At 44.0% G+C, this 23,453-nt stretch overlaps 1 protein-coding gene across 50 annotated transcripts in view; it reads left to right on the forward strand.

Moving 5' to 3' along the window:
- Positions 1–23,453, forward strand: part of RBFOX2 (RNA binding fox-1 homolog 2) — a 172,505-nt gene that overhangs the window by 104,058 nt on the left and 44,994 nt on the right. For 42 of the 50 annotated variants that reach the window (XR_010469412.1, XR_010469413.1, XR_010469415.1 and 39 more), the window contains 2 exons: positions 8,336–8,560; positions 17,670–17,816. Coding sequence is in view for 39 of the 50 variants with exons in the window: in XM_065047992.1 (XP_064904064.1) it covers positions 8,336–8,560; positions 17,670–17,816 (372 nt within the window). In the remaining 11 variants the exon portion in view is untranslated. The remainder of the gene's footprint in view (positions 1–8,335; positions 8,561–17,669; positions 17,817–23,453) is intronic. The other 8 variants (XM_065048005.1, XM_065048029.1, XM_065048000.1 and 5 more) reach the window with 1 other exon arrangement.

The following is a 23,453-nucleotide window of genomic DNA, read 5'->3' on the forward strand; positions in this document are numbered from 1 at the left end:
CAGCACAGAGCCGTCTGAGAGTCATGTACACAAGTGCCCAGGAACCCTGGTGCACCCGTAGATGATCCCTGAAAGAGCCATCACCCACACTCCTTCCCCACCACCAGCCTCCAGTTCCTGCTGCCTCCCTGTGTGAGGATTTGCAGTCATGCAGCTGTGAGTGTGATCGGTTTGCTAATCTGCTGAAAAGCTAATCGTGGTTAGCTTGGATTAAACATACGTGACACATCTGCAGCACACTGTTTCTTAGCTATGATTCATTTGAATTCTGGTCCAGAAGAAGAAACTTAACCCTCTTCACCCAATAGTAAAGTAATCTCACTTGTGTGGGAGATGCTTCTGTCACTCTGGGTGCCTGCTGGATTAGTGTATGACAGGATTTGTAATATTTTGAGACTTTATTTTCATATTTATTTGTTGAAAGCTAGTCATCTTATGGAAATCTTTTTTCCTAAGAAAGTTGGACTATGAAGTGGAAAATATTCACTTGGAATATTGTACTTGTGGGAAGAGTACAGCCAGGGTAGGTGATAAAGAACCGATCCGGAACAAAATATTGAGCCTGAGCCTTTCTCTTACTTGCTGGCTTTGCTGCTGAGGACAAATCCATCCTGGTGATTTTTTTCCCTTTGTTCCACAGCCCCACTCCTCTCCCCAATAATTCTTGGAGGTCGTTTCATTCCTAATATGGAATGGAAACAGATGTTGAGACCTCGATGTCATCTCTTGAAGCACAATTCTCTTTCTAATCAACCCCAGAGAGTGTAAATTGATTGAAAGCGTTTGGTGGGATGCCTTTGTGCCAGTGACATTTAACTTTTTTTTTTGAAAGAGGAGCAACGTAGATTTCAGGAGCAGAAAATCAGTGCTTTTTTAAAATGTGAAAGGTATGTTTCAGGCTGGTAAGTAGATGTGGCTCTGGGCTTTCTTAATGTTGTGTAACTCTAAAGCTTTGGCTATATCCAACAGAAAGCCTATTTGCAGGATGCCCAGGGGCTTCTTAATTAACCGTTATGCATTCAGCACTGGGAGCCTGTGTTTGTGCATTGGGATAGAGCAGAAGTTGACCGTTACTGGAAATAATGACAGCATGGGGATGAGTGAGTTCTTCCTGCGTATAAGAGTAAGACAAGACTATAATTTTCTTTCATCCTTTCCTACAAAAGAAGGGCTTGAACCTTGAATCTCTGTAAAGTTCTTAAATGCATTAAAAAAAAGGCCAGCTGTTTTATTTTATGGAACAGTTTTTGGTGGGCTCGAATGATAGCGTGTGTATTGGAACATAACTTGTTCTTCCCTTGCTTTACATATCTAGGAGAAGGAAGGGTAAGATTAGATAATCTAGTGCAAGCTTGCACCAGGAAGTCGACGGAAACATGCCTTTAAATGGTTAGCTAGGTGCTAGCTTGAGTGCAGGCTTCGCCCCCCCTCCGCTGTGAAAGGTTAGCTTATGTAGGCTTAAGTTAACCCAATGCAAAAAGTGTTTCCTAAAATTATTACATCTGATGGAAATTAAAAGAAAAAATGGATACATATAAAGTTTCTTCTGTTTTAACAAAACTAGCATGAAACTCCACCAAACCTATAGGTAGAGCAATGTTTTGGGGAGTATTCAGGAAAAATTGCTCCAGTGCCCATGGTAGTGGAGTCAAAATCCAGCATCCTTTTCTGTTACCCGTGTATGTCATAGGTCAAATGAAGCTGAAGCTCCATATGTGCAGATGAAATACAAATACCCTTATTACTGCAATCATTGTCAAGGTACTTTTATGATAAACCCACATCAAGAAAAAGCATGTTGATTTTTATCAGCCTGCGTCTTAAGCAAGACAGGTATGGCAGTCATACTCTCTGGAGTAACAGAAATGCCTTTCTAGTGTGGACTGTGGGTGTTGGGTTAGGGTCGTATACCCTTCTGAATCAAGGAACAGGTTTGTACAAAGATGAAGAAGACAGGATGATTATAATCTTTATATATCCTTTTTACCTCCGAACTTCCTTTCTGTAGGTATTGTACCCACTTTTTCCTTTCAGAAACTAATCCGTAATGAAATGGCCATAACAAAGAAAGTGTTATTACTGTGTTTTGGGGTAAGGAGCATGTGTGACGTTAGTGGGCACCCACAGCATTTGTGTGGCCAGGTCATTGTTTGGATGTGACTGGGGAGCTGGAAAGCCATTCCTTCATCATCCTATACATTGCTTAGGCTTTTGTTTGGGTAGCTTCATGACCCTAAGGAATAAAAGCACTGTTTTTGAAATCAAGGCTTAGATTCAACGTGCTCTGAGAGCTACCAGTGTAGGTTGGGGTTTATCATTGGTATAATGCCCCAGCCCTTGGCTTTCTGGAAGGGATCATGCTCAAATTCCTGGTGGGTCTTGGAGCAACCCTCGCACTGCTTTGTATCTGTTCCATTTGCAAAGAAATTGCTTGCTTATGTGTTTATCAGCAGGCAAATTGTGGGACTGTCTGGAGAGAGGGTTAACGTGTGCCAGAGACTGCGGCTCCCTGGCAGCCTGAGCTCATCCAAGTGCTGGTGCCCATGGCCCTTCCCTCCCAAACTTCTTCACTCTCTCTCCTTTCTGGCTCTGCTTCTCCAACTCCTTGCCAAGCCATTTCAGCACTCTTAACTGGGAACAAAACTAACCTGACAATAGAAAGCAAGTTTGGGTGTTGTGTTTTGTTTTTTTTTCCCCGAGATATGTGCTGAAATGGCTCAGCAGAGGGCAGACGGGGTGTCATAGCTGGCGGGGGACAGAGGGCAGGAGGGCACAGCTGAAGGTGGGACGGCAGCAGGTCCAGCCAGAGCCCCTCTGGAGCACGAGTCCCCGCTGGACTCCTGGGAGAGGGAGCTGGGACAGGGAGCCTGCTAGAGCAACCTTAATTTGTGTTCAGCTGTGAGAAGCAGGGGAAAAAAAACTCACAGCCTGTGTTCTTTAGCACTCTTATTATTCTCTTGCTTCTGCAGCAGCAGGACGGTTTGGTGAGCCCTTCCTCTCGTGTCTGTGTACAGCTGAGGAGCAGCGCTCAGCCTCTTCTGCGGGACCCATGTGTCACATTTGCCTCCCCAATGGGAGGCTGTGACCTGGATCAGAGGAGGGATGATGTGATCCCCCCATCCCCTGGCTCACAGGATCCCTTTCATGGGAGAGCTGAGGGCAGGCAGCGGCTCCAGGTTGGATGGTTGTGCCAGGCTCTTCAGGTCTCAGCTACAAACAGTTTTGCTGTTTACGAAAGGGATTAGGCTAGCGCAGAGCGCAAACAGTCATAGCCTGGAACACACCAGTCCTCACAAACAGGTTAATTGCCTTCCCTTAGCTGCAAGTCAGTTGCTTCAAGGTTTCATAAAATGAATTCAGCAAAGGCATACCTATTAGAAACCCCATGCTGCTAATAGGTATATGCTCAGGTCTATCCCAATGATTTGGGGGTTACCAGAGTTGAAAGGCATATTTAAGAGATTACTTGATGTTTACATGCTGTAGAATTTCCCTGCACCTTTCTCTGATGCTTATGACTCACAGTGAGGTTATGGAAAGCACAGACCATTTACCTTATGGCAGTTTGCATGGAAATGTCTATACAGACATCGTGCCAGTTCAGTTTTACTGAGATTATAATTTTTATTTGGTTGGTTATGCTTTAATACCTATGCATATTATGGCGTACCAATACAGAAGGACTCTGTAGCTGCATTGCTATAAGGCTCCTTTCATATCCCTATAATTACACCCATTTCTCTAATGAGCAAAACAAAACCAGACGTTCACAAAATAGACTCATCTTTGACAGTTTTATAGAGGCCTTTGTGTGCCTTTCTGGTGTTTGCTTTTGGCACCCCAGTGCCGTGATCTTGGATCACCACCTGCTGTCTGCTGAAAGAATTCATCCTGTGTCGCATTTGCTGAACCACGTTGCTCCTCGTTGTGATAATGACCCCAGCTCCCACCCTTATGCAAGGTACTGCTGCAGGTGGTTACTTACCGTTCCTTCACTTAGCTTGGAGCTACAAAGTTTGTTAATTAACTTAAAGCTGCATAAACTTTGGGAAATGTGTCCTCATCAGGGATTTTTAAATGGTTTAGCTAATTTGTGTTTTAAACCAAAAGTGGGGTGGGTCTGTACTGAGCTGTGTAGGCAAAACTCTGACCTAAGGAAGGAAGCAGGCATCTGCTAGAACATGGCTGGACCTTTGTAGGGCTGAGAATAGGGACCTGGAGGGGGAGCCCAGGTGGAAATCCCAGATTCCTCTTGTGCCCTGAAAGCTTGTGTGCTGATGAATCAGATGTCAGCATTTTGGAAGAGGGGAGCTGCTTTGAGTTCCTGCCTAACATGGATGAGTGATGTCTTTGGGAGCAGAGCAACAGAACGAATGCGTATGAATTGCTGGTTTTCTTCGAACTGTAGGTTACCATATATTGTACTGAAGTTTTTTCGTTTTTCTAAGACACGTGTGTTAACTACACTGAGTTGCAGTTGCACTGAACAGCCTTTCCCTGTTTGGTGAGCATGGGATGACATCTAGTGTGGGTCAGTACATGGCAGCACCAACTCATGGAGGGAATACCTTAGCCTGGAACTGCCAAACTGTTCCTGCAGCCAAATGTCCCTTAAGCTCCCTTCCTGGAGACTGCCAGCCACCCTGCTTTGTGGCTGAGAAAAGTGTCTGTCTGCTCCTGAATACTGGTTAAAATTTATTCCATCCTATCACACAAGTTGAAGACAGCAGTAGTTTTTTTGGGGAGCTGCAGCTGGTCTTTCCTAGTCCTATGATGGCATCCTTGCGTGTGTTTAGGGATGGCGACTATTCTTGGACATACCCATCTCAGTCTGTTGTTGCATTTGAGTCAGTGTTTAAGAGAATTTAGTGAGCTAAAACAGGCAGGACTGGCAGTGCAGTGAGGGATGTTGTCCAGATTGGATAGACAAAATACTTTCAGCTGAGTCTGTCCTCCTACGTATGTACCTTCACCAGGAAGCCTGGGGGTTTCTCTGTGTTCTTTGTACCTCCTGAGAAATGGGAAAAGCAGCGCCTCTGACTGCAGGATTTTCCTTGGTGGGTTAGAAGTAGGGAAAGGAGTTCAGCTTCAGAATTTGAAAATAAATGTGTTTGGTTTCTTTTGGTTAGTTCTTTAAAATACAAGGTGTTGTGTAAATGTTGGAATTCTGTAGAATAACAGAAGAGGTAGAATCTCCTCTGGGTTTGGAGGCTATCAGTATGCCATGAAACCTGCAGAGATCTCATTGGAGTCCTCCTCTGTAGGCACTGGTGGAGACAGAAGAAAAGTAATTCTAAAGCATCAAAGGAAATTAAAATTACAAAAAAAGTTCAGATGGGAAACGTGTATATAATCACACCAAGAAAAAAAATCATTTGAGATACGGATATACTCTGTAGGATGATGAAACTTGGACAAGCATAATGGTGATAGATCTACCGATAACCCGAGACATTAAATTAAGGATACTTTTGTAATAAAAGACAGGATTTTTGCATGTTAGTACAGCTGGGGGGAGGGGGAAGGAAGTGACAATAGTCTTAAAAACATTTCATTCTGCACCAGAAACCCTTATTTGAAAATCTTAGGAAGGTCAGAGAGAAGCAATAAATAAAGTTACCAGGATATTTTGGCTTGCAAGGTATGATTAAGCTCAAAACAAATATGTTTTATCAAAACACCACAAGCAACAGAAGAGATAGCATATTTTTTTGTCCTTCAAACATTTGTAGATAATTGAAGAAGGGAGAGAAAATATTTAAAAGGTTGAAATGTGTTTAAACTTGAAGGAACAGTGTTAACTGAGGGATAAAAAACATTGAAAATGAGATTATATAAGGTTTATGGTTGGCATTTTAAGTAGTCTAAGAGTGAGATTAAACAATATGGTAGAGTATGTCCTTTGGGGAGCAGCCCTGCCCTGTTGAGAAGACAGCAGAATAGGTTTTGTTTGTGGCTAATTAGCATTCTCATGCTCCTATCCAGACCACCACCGACGTGTAAATCTCGGTTGTTCTAAGAAAACTGGGAATAGTTTCTGCTACTGCATCTTTCCTGGGGTTCCTCTACCAATTTTAAAAATAATAATAAAAAAAAATCAGCTTCGTATTTGGCTCCTATTCTGAACACAAGAAATGGACAGACACCGTGGGCTATATGGAAGCACACAGACGATTGGATATAATGAAGTACAGTAAGCAGACGAGCTTGAAAAGGGGGCAGTATGCAGACAGTGGAGCTGTCGTGACAGAGGATGGATTCTGCAGGTGGGTGAGCAATGGAGGTTGCTGGTACCTGATTTGCAGCAGGATAACAGTGTTCAGCCTCTCCTCCCTCCCGCTTGTAATTGCCCTGCAGATCTTGGTGGTGGTTTAGGTCCCTGTTTTGAAGCTGAGAATGAAAAAAGAGTGAGCACAAGCAGAGGGCTGGTGGGTCGGCCCTCCTTTTTGGGGCAAAAAGCCCTGTCCTGCTTTCAGAAATTGTTCTTGGTGTGTGAAAAACCTCCGCAGAGCTGCCAGCACACGACACGGGGCTGCAGCGGCTCAGGGGAGTGTGTGCGGTGAACCGAGCGCTGCCCGTGGCTGGCGTGCTCGCCTGAATTTTCCTTTCTCAGATAAGGCTGCGGAGTTTTGTGTTTCTGCGGGCAGCAAGGCTTTGCAGCGGCTGGACTTCAGTTAATGAAACTGCCCATCGTTCCGCGCGGGCCAAGACTGCAGCGCAGCTCTGCTAAGTGGTATTGAATGCCCTTCCCTCTCCTTCTCTCCAGCTGCGGGAGTGCGTGGCCACGTGGCCCCCAGGGGAGGCAGACCAGATAGACTAATGTCAGAGCGAATTTGGGATTCAGCCAGTGTCTGAATGACCCGGTGCTGGCTGGAGGTGCACTGCATTTATCATTGTTTCCTTTGCCCGTAAGAGAAAGCTGCAGGTAGGCTGATAAAGGGACTGAAAGGTTTGTCGGGCTTCACCGGAGGTCCGTCAGCCCCTGCACGCTCTCTGCTGAAAGGCTGCTCGGTAATTCCCGCTCTGCCTTTCCTATCCGTGGGATAAGGTCTGCTTCTCTTTTACTCCATTGATTTAAGCATGCTGGTGTCAGAATAGGCTTGAGCACCTCTGGGCTTTGTGGGGGAGGACCCAGGGCTGGAACAGCAGCCAAAATTTAAAATCAGGGTTAGTCTGTTGACACACACATAAATCAAGCAGCCTTCCTATCATAAATCTTTTCCGTGGATTTTTTTTTTTTCTGCTGCTGTGGTGGAACCAGTAGGAGCGGTGCAGCTGCCTGGCCTTCCCAGGGTTGGCTTTCAATGTCAGAGATGTTCTCCTTCACCCCAGGTGGCTAAATGCAGCTCCCTGCTCCCCCCTTGGTGAGATCCCTGCAGTGTTGCATGCTTTTGTGTTTGCCTTGGGTGGTTTTCAGGCATGGTGGGGTAGGTTTTTGACTGTCTTTTGGGGGATCTCTTTTGCATGGTCAGCTGTGTTTCTTAGTCATCTGGCTGGTGTCAGCTACATCTAAGGTAGTGCTAAAAGCTGCTAAAAAGTCAGTTGTCCTAGTGTAGAGGTCTCTATGGGACCCTCTAAGCTGAGGGAGGGGTGGGTAATCAATGCCTTGTGTGATGGTGGTGCTGCTCAGGACTGGGGAGTGATTTGTCCTCCACGCTTGTGTTCTCATGTGCCATAGCTGTTCCATGTCTTCTGCACAGCCAGTACAAAGCAAAGGGGATGTTCCACTGATGGGTACCTGGGCACCTGTGCTCTGTACTCAGTGCTGCCAGCACAAAGGAAGGGGCTGCTGCATTGATCAGTTTTAGAATGAGTGCTTATTTTCTCTCACTGTAGCACAACAGAGAAGAGTGTGCTCTGAACTACACAACGTGCTCGCTTGTGAGCAGAGCCACGAGGGTCAGACTGGAGGAGATAGACCCTGACAATGTTCTTCTAGGGATATTAAAGAACTCTCTTCTGTCTGTTTCCTTCTCCCTACCAGTGTTTCAGTGCCTCTTCCCCTTCCAAAATGATGCCTTACTGTGTGTAAAGCCTTTTGTGAGACTGCAGGGGTATTCAACTTGTAAGCTGCATAATTTGTTCTCTATATGTCACCCAATAGTGAGAATGCTGCCCGATAGAGATTAAGAAAGCAGTGTCATGGCTCAGAGGAGCAAGGCGTGCTCTTTTTGATAGAGAAGATAATAGAAGACTGAGCAATATTATGGTGGCTGTGGGTGGGATGTTTACATGAACTCTGTGGAACACGTGTGCATGTAGATGATTTCTCAGGCTGATGTTTTGATTCTCCTCCAGTATAATAAAGCTGTTTTCTCCTTGTCTCTTTTTTCAGGGTAACCAGGAGCCAGCAGCAACTCCTGATGCAATGGTGCAGCCATTCACCACAATCCCATTTCCGCCACCCCCACAGAATGGGATTCCCACAGAGTATGGGGTGCCACACACTCAGGACTATGCAGGCCAGACCAGCGAGCACAATCTGACGCTCTATGGAAGCACGCAGCCGCATGGAGAGCAGAGCACGAACACGGCCAGCACGCAGAACGGATCTCTTGCAGTAAGTGCAGGAGTATGTAGAGCAGGACAGGAGCACAGTGCTTTAGGAAAAAGCAGACATTGATTAGATTGCTGTCTGTTTCTTAAGTATGCAGCAAATCAGCAGTAGACTTGAAAAGGAGAGGATTATAAAGAAAAAATAGCTTCTGACCTTCCATTACTAGGCTCCTGTCTTTTGTGTTGTGTGTGTTCCCCTCATAAATGTCTGCAAAAAGCAGTAGTACTTGGTGTTTTTACTATGGTGGCATTGTCCAAAGAGAGTCCTTTACAAAAGTGCTAATTACCTTGAGTTAATTCGTGAACAGTTCAAATGAATGTGAAGGAGACAAATTCTGGAAGGTTGACAGTACAAAGAATTAGGGTGAGCACATGCATTGTAGGTGTAATCCGAGTGTGGTTTTGTTTTCAGGAAGCTAGCAGAGTAGAAAAACAATTTTCTTTGACTTTTTGAAGATGACAGAGAGGACCTCTCAGCTACTGGCATCCATTTGCCAAACAAAGATTTTCACCTTCTTGTATTTTTTTGCTTTCTCCTCATGGCCTGGAATGGGCACTGGGCAACATGCTGGCAGATTATCCCAGGAAAAGCTTTATCCACCCCTTAAGCCACTTGTTAAGACTTAACTTCCTAATAAAGAGCCTTATGGTGAGAGCCTTTGGTGCTCAGGGCCGGATTTAATCTGTTAATGCTTTCAGTTTTACTTGTAGTTGGGTGTTTGGCTCATAGAGATTATTTTTTCCCCCAGTAAGTACCGAGTGAATTCAGTGCCAATGATTCAAGAACTGATAGTGCCAGCTTGAGTGTGTGTGGTTCCCAGCGGGCTGCTCTGCTGTTTCTGCAGTGGGCAGTGGCTGCACAGTTGACACTGCTGGTTGTGACTTGGATATCTTAGAGTTAAACTTGGGAATGCTGCAACTTCAATGTCTCATAGAGGAAGAGGTTACAAAGCAGATTGGTGGTGTGCAAAAGGAACTTCAGGTGCCTTCCTCAGCAAATACAAATGTAGATGAGGAGAGATCGGGCTGGAAATAAAACGTGGAGCTGGTGCAGAGTGCAGTGTGCAGAAATGCAAGTCATCATTTTAGTACCCAGTTGTCTGATGTCGTTCCAACCCATAAGATCTGGGCTGCCCATCTCCAGCAGACAGCTATCTTGAGCACTGCCAGTTGGATGGGAAGGCTGGAAATAGGGAATAAAACAGGGCAGTGGCTTTCCCCGTGTATTTTTGCTGTTCCCATCCTTGCCCAGAGCTTAAGACAGTTTCTTTTTAATGGAAATGATGCAAGCCTTGACCCTGGATGTAAGCTCTAGCCAGCCCTTCTGCTCCTCTTCCATATTAGGAGCCATCTCTGTGGTGCTGCAGGGCTGAGCTCTGTGTTTCATCAACTAATGCCGGCTCCGAGGAGCCCGCAGCGCACGGGGAGGCAGGGGGAGGCTGGTGAGGCTGCGAGGAGGGACTGGGAGCCCATCTGTGAGGGAGGGAGCGTTGCTGGGAGACTGCTGTGAGGCAGCCGTGTTGCCAGGAGGCTGCGGAGGGAGCCTGACTGGCAGGGGTTATCCGACAAACAGGCTGAATAACACGTAACGCTTGTACTGGCTGTTGGAAACAGGTGGGCACGTCTGGTCTGACCATTTGATGTGGTTAAAGATGTGCGAGCTGAGTGTACAGAGTCGGGCTCGCAGACCCAAGCCAGCTGGGAAAGGGTAAGGGCTCAGATGAGCGTGTTGCTGCTGCTGCTGTGGCTCGGACTGGTCAAACCCAGAGGATCCCAGATGGTGGCACATGAAGAAATCCAGGGGGAGGGGGAAGGCGCCTCAACCAAGAGCCTTTCACGTGCCAGAGTTTCACATGGACGGGGTCCTGGATCTTCTGAGTCCCTTTGTCTTTCTGTCTAGGACTCCTTCTCTGTGAAGTCATTTTGATTCTGTGGGCTGCTTGTAACTTCTCTCCTTCTCAGTACGCTGATTAATGATGTAGGAACTAAGTGAAGGAAGAAAGCTCAGTAGTTACTCAAGCTAAAGCATGCTGTTAAAATACAGCAGAATGAGTTGGTTGTTTCACCTTGAACATCTACAGCTAAAGTCAGTCATCTTGTCCATCACACACACTGTTACTGGTTTGATCTACATATTCAGTCAACGTGGACTAGAATGCTATGCTGTAAGGCATCTTTTCCTTTCACCATTTTGTCTTGCTCAAACAATAGTGCTAACTTTAATAGAGCAAAAAGTCATTGTGGGTGATGTATGATCCTTCCCTCCCATTATTGTGACTGACAAGTGCAACTGCTGCCATGTGTGTGAATACGATACCCTAGACCGAACAGCCGGAGAATTTTTTAGCTGCTGACTTGAAGCCTGTGCTCCCATGGGATGATTCGGAAATTCCTCAGCCAGGCAGATAAGGTCTCCTCTTGCTTTTAAGAACAAGGCCTGTACTTGGTCCAGTTGGCAGGAAAGAGCGACATAGTGAAAGGTATGCTGAGATGGCTGGGCTTTCCTGCTTTTCAGGCTGGTAGCCTTTAGAATAATTGCAAAAGTAACAGGGAATATGAAGTGGCTTAAAATTCCATCATGGAAAAGGGGGAGTTTCATCTGGTTGGTAAGATGTTATGCAGCAATGTAATGGAGTCTATAACAGGGTCCATAATACACTGGATGGAGGCATCTTTTCATAGAAACTTGGCAGATTCTGATGAGCAAGTCAGACTGGACAATTTGAAATGAGTGGTGATATCTGAGTTAATAGACAGTGGTCTGGAAGTCTCAGTTCAAACATCAGCAGTGAACGTAAGTAAAATAAACTTTGAGAGTCTAAGTCCATACCTTCCTACGTAGTTGCCCTGAGCAAAGGGGAATGACTGGTTGGTGGCATGAGGTAGGGATGAGCTTGGTTCTGGAGGTCTGAGTGTAATGGAAAGCATTCAAAGCTCGCAGAACAGGGATGTGGAAAAGAAATTGGCACAATAGGTGGTGTAATACAAACAGCTTGATATTTTGGAATCTTTTTTATTTTAGGATCAAGCCTCATCTGCGGGGCTTTGTTTCTTCCCTGGCATGTGGGTCTCCCGGTCTTCGTCTGTAAGCATCTGTCTTTTCTCTTGATACTATCCCAAAGCACAGCTGCTAGACCTGGATTAAAAATAGACTGAGGTACCGGACCATATTTGGGCTGCTCGGTCTGCCTGTTGCAGCCTGTCTCCAAAACCGTTGACACTGCGCATTTCACTTCTGGTACTGGGTCGCCTGGTTTCTTCCCCCTTCCCAGTTTACATTAGCACACTTATCCCTAATGGAGAGACCCAGCACAGATAGCTCCAAGTGGAGATGCTAATTAGACTGCGGTACCTCTGACAGCTGAACTGATCTAAAGATTCACTGCTGTCAGAAAGGAGAGATCTGGCTCCAAGCGCATACTCCCACTCCTGTTTAGTGGTTCTGGCATTCCTTACATGAGCCACTTTAATTCAGTGACCTGGCAGAAAGCTGTCCAGTTCTTTCGCTGCGTTAATGAATTAGAGCAACTCTTGGAGGGATCCAGCAAATGCTGTTGTTGCAAGGTGAGCGTATGGAGAGCATGGCCAGGAGCCGAGAGCAATTGTCAGCTCCCTGCATCTCCCAGTGCTCTACCCGCAGAGGGAAGATTAATCATCCGCTGAACTAAAAAAGCTCGCTTGATAGTAAATGCAATGCACTTAATACTGTGAGCTGATTATTCAAGTCATTTCTCTTGTTAATGTCAGAGGGAAGAATTTGTGTGTCTGTATAAATTACGGAATGCAGCTGGAGGTATAGAAGTAGAGGAATAAGTTTATGTAAATTAATTCACATGAAAATGGCAGGTGCTGTCACCTTGGTGTTACGTTGTCATGAACCGGTATAAAGCATTATTTAATTACAGAGCATCGTGTCTCTCTGCTTCTTGACATGCCATACTGAAACATATTTAACTCATCTGCTATACCATAAAGGGATATTGACTTTCAGATTTCTTAAAGGAGACACATCTGTGGTGGGGGATCTCTATGTATCATCTTCGGAAGCAAGACAGGGGAGCTGCTTTGTCATCTGGCTGTGCCCCATACATCTAGCAAGAGTTTGGAAAGAAGGGAGCCAGTGGCACCAAGGCTTCCTCAGCTGACTTTTGTAACACATGGATGATGCTATAATGATGACTTTCCCTTGAGTATTTCTTGCCTAGTCTGAGATTGCAGAATTTTCCTCTGTAATTATTTTTCATCACTTTAGTAATTAAAGCAATTGCTCATGTGAGGTATTTCAGGTGAAGAATATGTGTAATGAATATTCTCACTGGTGTTCTGATACTGCTGAGCAGGTAGACACAAGAAAGAACCAGCTTCAAATAAGCAGCTAGCTGCTGATTGTTTGGCCACCTCAGCTTGGAAATTGCTGTCTTGAGGTAGCAAACTCTGACATTTAACATCAGGAATTTGCTCTGAGTATGAGGCAGATTATTTTATTATTTTGAGTATGAGGCAGATTATTATATTGAGTATGAGGCAGATTATTGTCAGCACTTGTAGACTTGTGTCTAGTGAGGCAGATTTAAAAATGATTTTGAAAGATAGGAAATAAATCAGTAAACATCATTATGTTAGAGTATACAGCTGTGGTACTTCTGCATATCTCTCAAAGGTTACAGCAGATCTAGAAGTAGTACAGGGAAAGATAATAGTCATGATGAAAGGGATGTAGCAGGTTCTTTATGAGAAGAAATGAAATCTTCTATTACAAAGAGAGCTGACAGGAATGAAGGCATATGACAAGTACATAGAATACTGAATGGTATGGGGAATAAAATATGGAACTTTCCCATTTTCACTTACTAGAATGCATGTAGGAAATAATTGGGTGCCACATATGAAAAAAGCAGTTTTGGTTTGTTTTTTTTTGTTGTTGTTTTTTTTTTTTTCCCTTGAATCCAAGACTGGTCTAGAACCAGTGGAGGGAGCACAGTCTGTTTCCCAGATTTTGTAAGCCACCCAAGTCTCCTTTTAAATATAGTTATTAGTTACAGTTTGTGTTTTGTAAATATTTTCTTTGCAGTGATTTATGGCTCTTAACCTCCTCATTATGATTCACAACATTTTGAACTGCCTGCTTCCTGGGGGAGAGGATGGGGATTTGGTTTTTTGCTTTTCTATAACTTGGACCTGAAGCGATTCCAGTTCTAGTAGCAAGTGGGAGATGGAAACAGAATGTGCTGGGTATTAATAGTGTCTGTCCTGGCCCATCACTTCCGTGTTTGTCTGGCTTGTTGGGGAGCTAGCCCTCAGCCCTCTGTCTGGCCACGCACATGGAGATCTGCTCAGAGCTCAGGCGCCACTGGCGCTCCTCAGCACTTGCTTGTTCACCAGCTGCTTTAGGACAGAAGACTCTAGTCAAAAGGTGGGAAGATAGTTGCAGAGTGGCCCCCAAACATTTCACAACACCCTCCTTACCTCTTACATGCATACGTGCACATTTTATACATCCATGCTTCTCTATGCAGTTGCTACTTCTTGCTTAGGGTTTCCTTACTGTGAGCACAGGCAGCAAGTAGTTAAAAGTGAAGCACATATCACACGTGTCCTGAGCTCTGATGTGCTTCTCAGTGACCTTGAGCAAAGCTCAAAGCTTGCATGTACAGGCATGAATGACATTATCACCTGCATAAGTATATGTTAGACTATGCTGAGGAGGTAAGGTAGATCCAGTACTGTTTCTAAAAGCAGGATCTTTGCCGCAGCATGTCTCCGTGTTCCCTGATGACAGGCATTGAGACCTAGGGAATGTGTGTTAGCTCCCTTCTGAGCTGAATTGCTGTCTGTAAGGAAGGGTGAGGACCAGTTCTTCCCTGTGAAGTGTTGATTTGAGGCCAGAAGGAAGAAGCTGAAATTCGGTGTGGGGAAGGAATCGGGGTGGGGAGTGCACACTCGGTGAAATGTGGGCTTTTATTGTCTGGCTTGGTCAGGGTAACAGGGTTGCTCATCTCCATTATGTGCTGCCTGAGAACACGCTTCAGGCCCTTCTTTTCATCTATTTCCTAATGAATTGAGACAAGGAATAACTATAAAAGGGAAAAAAAAAAAAAAAAGGCAAGATCTGAGGAGACTGTTTTTTTTTCCTTTCTGTTGTAGCTGAATGTGTGGCAGTACACAAATGTATTGAGCTAACCTTATAGTGGCTGAAAGTTCAAATCTTACCTTAGGGCCACAGACGATAGAAATGAGGGAACTACATCACTGAGAGAGAGAAGGTGTTTAATGTTAAACTACTGCTGAAAATCAGGGTATGTGAAACCCTGAAAAGCATTTGGGGACTCCCAGTGTAGTCAGAAAGGGAAGAGTGGACTGAGATCTCCTGTGCCTTCTATTGTTTCTCCTCTTTCAGGCCTTTGTCTTACTGTACACATCACGTGCTGCAGAATGACTCCAGTGTGGCAGCAGCACTCTGCCATATGCAGGAACAGCTGTGAGTGTTTTTGAGCAGGCCACTGTACATGATACATTGCACCCTTGATAAGAAAGGATTTCCACCCTCTGCCTGCAAACAAATGGATGGGAGAGGAGCGCAGATGACCTCCCCTGTGAAAGTGTCAGATCCAGTCCTGTGCAACCTATATTTTAATTTAAAGACCAAAACATTTTTGTTGTCACTGTTCAGAATCTGTGCCTTTCATCATTCACTCTGCAGAAGACGCAGTAGTGTGTCTGTTTGAAGATGCACCTTTGTGCGTGGGGGTGTGCTCACTTGAAATTCTACACAAAGCCACAGAAAACATGGGATTTGACAAATTGCACTAGCAGCGCTCCAAAATGAGTTGTAGGGATCCCTTTTAGCAGGAGCGTTGATGATTTTGGGGAGTTATTTTGGAGGACTCACTTGCAGGTGTTGTGTATAGTAGTGATGGATGGGCTACTCGTGTGTTTTGTCCTTCTTGGACAGATTTGCCCTGAGGAGCAAAGGACTCTGATGGAGTCATAAAAATAAAACCACCAAATAGCATGGTGTGATTTAATTGCAAGCCAGCTGCATTGATTCTTCCCCTAGGGTGCACGCTCTGTATGTTTAGAGATGCATTTTGTCATAGGGGTGAGGGTAGGAGAAGAGAGGGAACTTAGAGGGGGATGCAGCTTTTTAGATACGATCAAATGGAAGTTTTTGAGGTTGTTCTCGAAAATTTGGTGTCTGGGGGATGAATGAGTCTTAGCCAAATAGAAATATTTAATCCTGCTAGGCTTCTGAGTCTTGCACGGCTCTGGGAAGTAAAGATACTCGCAGGGCAGTATCTTCATTCTTCCTGTCACAGCTTAATTTATATTAACCTGATCTAACATGTTTTATGCTGCATCTGCAGCCCTGCTAAAACAAAATGGAAAGCTGCCACTGCTTTGCTCAGCATGGCAAGACCCCAGTACTCACCGTTTGCTTGCTCTTGTCAGTGCGTTATAACCAATATGGAAGTTCAAGGTCATGTCTGCAAGAGACGTTTCTGGCCAGAAGAAGCTCTCTTAATGTTGCCAGTTTATTTTATCTGTGGAGAGATGTTTTTTTCCAAATATTCATGAAGTGTTGTATATTAAATGATGTACGGAGCAGTCTAGCAAGTCCAGTCAGTGGTTGGGGAGTCAGTGCAGGCAACTCTGCTGAGATTTCTTTCTTCTTTGGTATACAAATTTTGTATTTAAAACAGGAAGGGGGAAAAAAATAAAGACACTCTCCCGCCCTCTCCCCCTTAAATCTTTACTTTTAAGGCCTGTATGTGTTCTTGAAGGTGCTTAGGAAAGGCTGACTCTAGCAATTACATGGTCCTTGCCTTCTGGCAGAACTTCTTTTCACTTGATGGGTTGAGGAAGAAGCCAGGTTGGCATCTAAAGAAATGAAATTACACTTTAAAGTGCATCATACGGGTGGTCAAAGCATGATTCTCAGGAGGCGGAGGCAAGCAGTAGGAGGTTGAGTGCACAGGTGGGTGCCCTCTGAACAACTTGGCCTGTCCATGCATGCTCTTGGAAAGGGACAGAGCAATAAACCAGACCAATTTGTAGTCTACTTTGTCTGTAGCTTTGAGGTTTTGAGGTAATTTTTCTGACTAAAGTGCGAAAAATACCATTTTCTCACCAAGCCAATTTGCAAAGGGGTGTTGCCTTCGTATTTAGTGCTGTGTTCAAAATTGAGCACTTCTTAGTCTAAGTCCATCACAGGTGGCTGATGTTCTCTTCCTTTTTTCTCCCCTGCCAGTCATCTCTGCAGAGGCCTTAGGTCTCTCCTCTGCCATGCTGGTCTCCCTTATTCCTCTGCCTTCTTGCTGTATTTCTTCTGTGCACAAGTGCCCCTGGCCCCTGCTTTGACCTGGCTTTGCTGTACCACTCAGTGCTTGGGGATGCTGGAACAAATTCCCTTGTTTTAGCTGTGGAATTGGTAGCAGAGAGTAGCACTTGGAGTTTTTATGAATCTTGCAGTGGTAACGACTGTTTGCTGTCTCTGGGCTGACTTTTAAATGTATGAGAAAGGTTAAGCAAAGAAAGACACCCGTAAGCTGTTCATATATGGATTTTGCCATTTAATTATAGATCTTTTTTTGGGGTAATGTTTATCTGAAGGGAGCTTGACAGAGCAGATGCCGTTTTGCCTGGAGATGCATTTCTGGTATTGGCCCAGTGAAGAGCTGCCACTTCAGCTGTGGGATTTTGATGATGGTATGAACATCCTGCCACATGAGATTAGAGTGGCAGTGCCACCTCCCAGCTTCAGGATATGAAAGATCCGCCTCTTCATTAGGGCTTTCCTATGGTGGCAGCTGAAGTGAGGAAGAACAGGCGAAAAGAGAGAAGTAATTTGAGAAAACCAAAGGCAAATTTACTAAGCTAAAAGGTGATATGAGGGGAGGGAGGCTGAGATCTCATTACTGTTTACTTATGGAAAGGGAGGGGAAGAACAACAGATCAATTGTTAAGCGTTACTGACTTTATCAAAATAATTGTCAAGTGCTAGATAATAGCAATTGCAAGTGTAGTACTGATACCTAAAAACAGATAGTCAAAGCACGGGAAAGGAATTTGTGTGGTTTGTGTTCATGCACACTCTCTTGTCTTTCTGATTTCAGCAGACGGAAGGAGGGGCACAGACAGATGGACAGCAATCACAGACACAGAACAGTGAGAATACCGAGAGCAAATCCACTCCAAAACGACTTCATGTGTCTAACATTCCCTTCCGCTTTCGAGATCCTGACCTTCGGCAGATGTTTGGGGTAAGTTACCAGTGCCTTTTAAGGCATGACAGATTCTCTTTCCCCACAGGTAGGACATGTGGTGCTGGTGTATTCATGGGGATGAAAAGCCCTTCCCCCTCCATTTAGTTAGCATGCTGTAAAATATTTGCAGGACTAGGACAATTGGTAGTACTTAGCTGTTAAATACACATGAAAACTGTAACTGTTTTGTTCATATCAAAATGTTCAGTGTAACCTACCAATTGGTTTGGAGAGAAAACAAACGAAAAACCAAACAAACCCTGAAACTTCACCTTATTTCCTAGTAAAGACTAGCACTGAATGTTGTCTCAATATAACCCTTGCAAAGCACTGTGTTTCAGTTGCTTAGAAACTTGTTGAAATATTTACGTCTTTCCTCATGATCCGTTTCTGTGATGAAAAATTGCTGGAAGGAATTGGCCAACTAGCAGTTGCATGTGGAAAAGCTAGTGCAAGTCAGATGGTATTTTACATTGTGTATGATATGCATTCTGTTTCTTCTGACCAAATAGTTTGTCTTTGTTAATCTTCGTATGCTATTCATCATTCTCAGTTTATGAGCTCTTTGAGGAAGAGTTTGTTCACATGTGTATAGATGGTGACTCATTCCTCATGAACACAGAGATAAATGAGCTGGATGCTTCGTGACCTAACCTTCAGGTGAAGATATCTGTATATCATCATCATCAGGAATATTCGACTTGTTGATACGATAGTAGCATCCTTGGTTGATGGCACGTTTTTAAAGTCTTCAGAAATATTATTAATAAAGTTAATTGCTGCTGCCTGTGTAAGGTGCAATGCAGAGGACTCAAGTCAGGAAAGACCAAAGCTAAGGTTCCTCTTGCCACCTTAGGCTTTGAGTGTATACGGTGGTCCTAACTGCATAACCAGCTCCCCCTCCAAATTCTGCTGTATTCCTTTTTCAGTTTTTTAATTTCTTCAGCCATCTACGTGTGTGTGTATGAATGCACATACACACACTCTCACATGTAGAGTAGTGTTACGATATTTTAAGTGTGTTGAATTCAGGTACTTCAAGCTTAAACTGCTATAAATGAGAGAAGAGTTGGGCTTATCTGTTCGTAGCTTGGACAGTAAAAATTGAACAGAGTGCATAGATGTTAAAAATTTTGCTGATGGTCTTCAACAAGAGTCCCAATTGTTATGTATTGTGAGAGATCCTTGCTCCTTGTTCTCGAAGCTTTTTGTGTCCATAAGAAGCTATTTTGTGGATGAGACCAAATGGAGAGGAGGGCATGGCTGCTATTCAGAGGGACCTGGCCAGGATGGAGAAGTGAGCTGACAGGAATCTTAAGATACTCAAAAGATGCCCAAGATACTCAAAAGAGAGCCTTCCATCCGGGAGGGAATAACCTCTGCCAGCAGTACAGGCTGGGGAGCAGCTACCTAGGAGGACACTCTGCAGTGAAAGATTTTTGAGGTTCTGATGGACAAAAAAATCAAACAAGAGCAGCAGCGTGCCATTGTGGCAGAGGCAGCCTGGGTTGTGTTAGTGAGTAGTAGCAGTAGGCTTTGGGAAGTGGTCCTTTCCCTGTCTTCAGCACTTCTTGGACTGCATCTGGAATATTCTGTCCAGTTTGGGCTCCCCAGTACAAGAAGTACATTTCATCTAAGTGAAATACTGGAGCAAGCCCAGTGGGTACTGAGATGGTCAGGGGCTGGAGAACCTGGCATGTGGGCAGAGACTGAGACCTGGGACTGTTCAGCCTTCAGAAGGCAGAGGGGGGATATTTTTGTTGTCTGCAACTACCTCATCAGAGGATACATAAAAGATGTAACCATATTGTTTTTGGCTTTGTGTAATGGTGAGAGAAGAGACAACAAACACAAGTTAGAACTAGTGAAATTTCAAATAGATATCAGGAATTCTTTTTTCTTTTTTTTTTTTTTTTTTTTTCCTCTTTTAACTGTGAGAGTGGTTAAATAGTGGCACTTGTTGCCCAGGGAGGTTGCAGAACCTCCATCTTGAAGGTATTCGACTTGACTGGACACAGCCTGGCCAGCCAGATCTCATTAGACCCACTTTGAGGTCTGGAGGTAGATCCCAGCCAAACTTATGATTCTGTGGTACTGTTGCAAGAGGCCTGGGTTTGCTTCCGTGTTGTTCGTACATTAGATTGTCACACTCTTGACATCCGTGGGAATGTTTTCAGGGTGAAACTCATCTCCTGGCAATCTGTGAGTGCTGAATCTCCTCAGTTGCCCGTTCTGCTATTGTGTTTTTTAGCTTGCTTTATGCTGTTGCAGGGCTGTGCAGTTGGCAGTTCCGTCCGGTTTGGATAAACCGGTTGCTGAAATCACAGCCAGTTCTTGGACCACCTGCTACAATCTGTATTTAGCACGTCCTGCTCTGTGCTCCTGCTGCTCCCTCTCCTGGGAGCTGTATCTCTTACATAAACCGTTCCACGTTGCTGCTGCCCCTTCCCTCGAGACCTGTGCTTGGTTTGACAACTGGCTCCTTTCACACTTGTTCACCTTGATGCTGTCCCTCCCTGTGCTCCTGGTGTGGGAGTTGTGGATAAAATGGAAATGATGAGAACATCCATGTCCTGGTGACTCTTACCTCTGCTTTGCAGATGAGGACACCCAGGCAACACGGATGAATTGCTATACTGAGAAGTGATTTCTACAAAATGTAGCCAAACTGCTTGCATTAAGGTTTCCCATGCTTTTTTTCGGCCCAAATGGTGTGCAAATGGTTGTACATAGAAGGGCTTGGGAAATACATAGTATGAATTTGTTTCTATTGTTCCCCAAGCTATTTGGTTTTGGTTTATTTTTTTCCGTAAGCATCATCTCCAGACCCAGCACACTGATGTAATTTTAACTGGGATAAGTTGTATAATCCCTATAAAGCCTTTTGTTGGTTCACTTGGCCTTGTGTTTGCTGATAGGTGTGCCCACCAGAAGAGCAGTTATCTTTGGGGACATAAAAAAACCCCACGTGCCATTTTCCTGTAATAGAGAGCTTCTTTGCCAAGGAAATAATCAATGGTTCTCGCAGATCTTCCTTTTTCTCTCACTGCTGCTTTTCTCAGCATGCTCAGAGCCTCAAGCAGGGGAGCATTTTTCTCGGAATCCTCCTTGCTCCTATTTCTTTTTCAGGATCAGGATGCTTTCCCTTGGGTGATTCACTGAAACCTACCCTTCCTCCTACAGGGGTTGTCTGAGTCTTCAGCTGTGGCTGGCCTGTAACCCCCATCTTTTCCTTCTGCCTTCTGTGTGTCAGGTCACATCTCCTCAACGTCATATCTGAGAGACTCAAAATCCTTGCCTGGAGTGATTTTCCCAAGCTAGTGTACAAGGAGAAGAATTGGGTAGACAGCAGAGTCGTGGAGCAAGAAATAAATGTGATAGTAAGGAGGGAGTAAAGAAAGTCCCCTGAGGATGGAACAGCATGTGAGAGGTCAGCCCAGTCCTGGGGCACAGAACATTAGCTGATGCTTTCATCCAGGCTTGAGTACAGTTGGACTTGAGATGTGTTGTCCCGTGTGTGATTAAATGGATATTACGTAACGCTTTCTAACTTTCACTGTTTGTGAGAGCTGCAGACATAAGGATTTCCTGACAAATTCAAGTTCACAGAATCATAGAATATTAGGGATTGGAAGGGACTTCAAGAGATCATCCAGTCCAGTCCCCCTGCCGGAGCAGGAACACCAAGATGAGGTTACACAGGAAGGTGTCCAGGCAGGTTTTGAATGTCTCCAGAGAAGGAGACTCCACAACCCCCCTGCGCAGCCTGTTCCAGTGCTCTGGCACCCTCACTGTGAAGAAGTTACTTGTTTCAAACCATCTCTTACCTATTATGTGTTTCTAGCAAGTCCTTGAGATATCCTCAGGAATGGAACAAACATTACCTTATGTATATGCTTTTTAGAGGGAGACAAATACAATAGGCTGCTTAAAACAGGTAATATTTACTTGACGTTTCATGATGCCAATAAAAAGACTTCCAGAAAGCTCCTAGAAGGAATAAGTCATTTTTTAAATGCACGTAGTTTTGTGCCCTCTGTGGAATAAATCAATAGCTGACCTTGTTCTAGCAGATAAGGAAGAGTTAATAGCTGACCTGAAACCCTATGGTTACCTAGGCACCGGTGATTGTTATTTGTATTTACTTTGTGCAAGCAGAATATGGCATCAGGCAGTAATGTAAGGAGCTTTAGAAAAGCCTGTTTCTTCGTGTTTAAACAATTGGCAGGATAACTGCCTGGGAAGGTACTTTTAAAAGGTAAGTGTTAATGGAAGCTATAAAGTATTAAACAAAATGATGCTGATGGCCAAAAAGGCATGATTCCACACTCACTGAAGCTGTGTTAATAAGACACAAAGCATTCTTCATGTTAGGTAGGAGGAGGAAGTAAATGGTAGTGAATAGAATTGCAGACTTAAAGAAACAGGTGAAAAAGAAAGTGTGCTAATCATGGAGATATCAGTGATGTAGGTTCAGAGGAAAAGACGTTGATTTTTTTACATGCAGAGAAAAGCTCTAGGTGTCGGTACAATATAAAATTAGGAAATAGTTGTCTGTGTTTTGGGGAGGAAAAACCAAACCAAGAACAGAAAAACTTAAAAAACAAAACAACAAGCAAATAAAAAAACAAACCAAACTTGCTGTGCATATGATTTAAGAGGTATTTGTAACACATCTGGTTTTGTAAATAATTTATGACAAAAGAGGATGAGACAGTACTTGCTAATATTTAAAACCCAGCAGATGTAGATAAGGTACGTCCAAAGGCGACAGTCAAAGCGAGGAGCTCTTTTGTTCATTAATGTTAATTTTTAGCCAATACTTGTAAGCTAGAGGAGTTGCAGAAGGCTGGAATGGTGCCCATCAAGATTTACTGTTGAAAATAATTGAAAAGGGTGACCCAGAGAGCTACAAACTATCTATGTATTGATTTAAGATAAAAATAATTTTTGGGAAGTTTTAAAAACATTAGAGTCTGACAAAATGCTTAAATATCTATTCAGTGTGACTTTGTGTAAAGTAATATACATCTTTGCAGTCAAATACTGTCTTGTCTATTTTGACAAGGTTGTACAAAGCAGTACTGATATAGTTGAACATTGCTCAGCCAGTTTAATTCATCCAAGTGGCCAATGTTGCTTTTTAAGAAAAAGAATACTTATCTCAAACAAACACAGCACAACATTAGAGGAATCAAAAACCTCTTTAATGACAGATAATAAAAAGCAGTAGTTATTGGGGAGATATCAGTGATCAAGACTGTTTCTCATGTCAGTTTCCCCAGGGGTCTGTTTCAGTCAGTGTTCTGTTCAGGATCTGTATCAACCCATGGAGACAGTACTATTAAAACCTTGCTGGTAAGGTTTGCAGTTAAAAAACTATTTGAGGAGGAGGAAAGAGAAAGGTTACTGTTAGAGAATGACTTGAAAAACCTGGTTAACATATGATAAATCTGACAAAAACAGGTTTGATGCAGCTCAGAGCAGTGTACTGCATATGTGGAAACCAGACTGTGCTTGCAGGATGGAAAGCTTTCTTTGGAAAACACGGTTTTGGAGAGTACTAGCGATTGTTGAGGATGGCTGCTTCAGTAATACAAAGGCAGATACCAGGTTGAAGGAGGGTTGTGGTCT

This window comes from Columba livia, chromosome 1 (genome assembly GCF_036013475.1).
Source record: "Columba livia isolate bColLiv1 breed racing homer chromosome 1, bColLiv1.pat.W.v2, whole genome shotgun sequence".
Lineage (NCBI taxonomy): Eukaryota > Metazoa > Chordata > Aves > Columbiformes > Columbidae > Columba > Columba livia.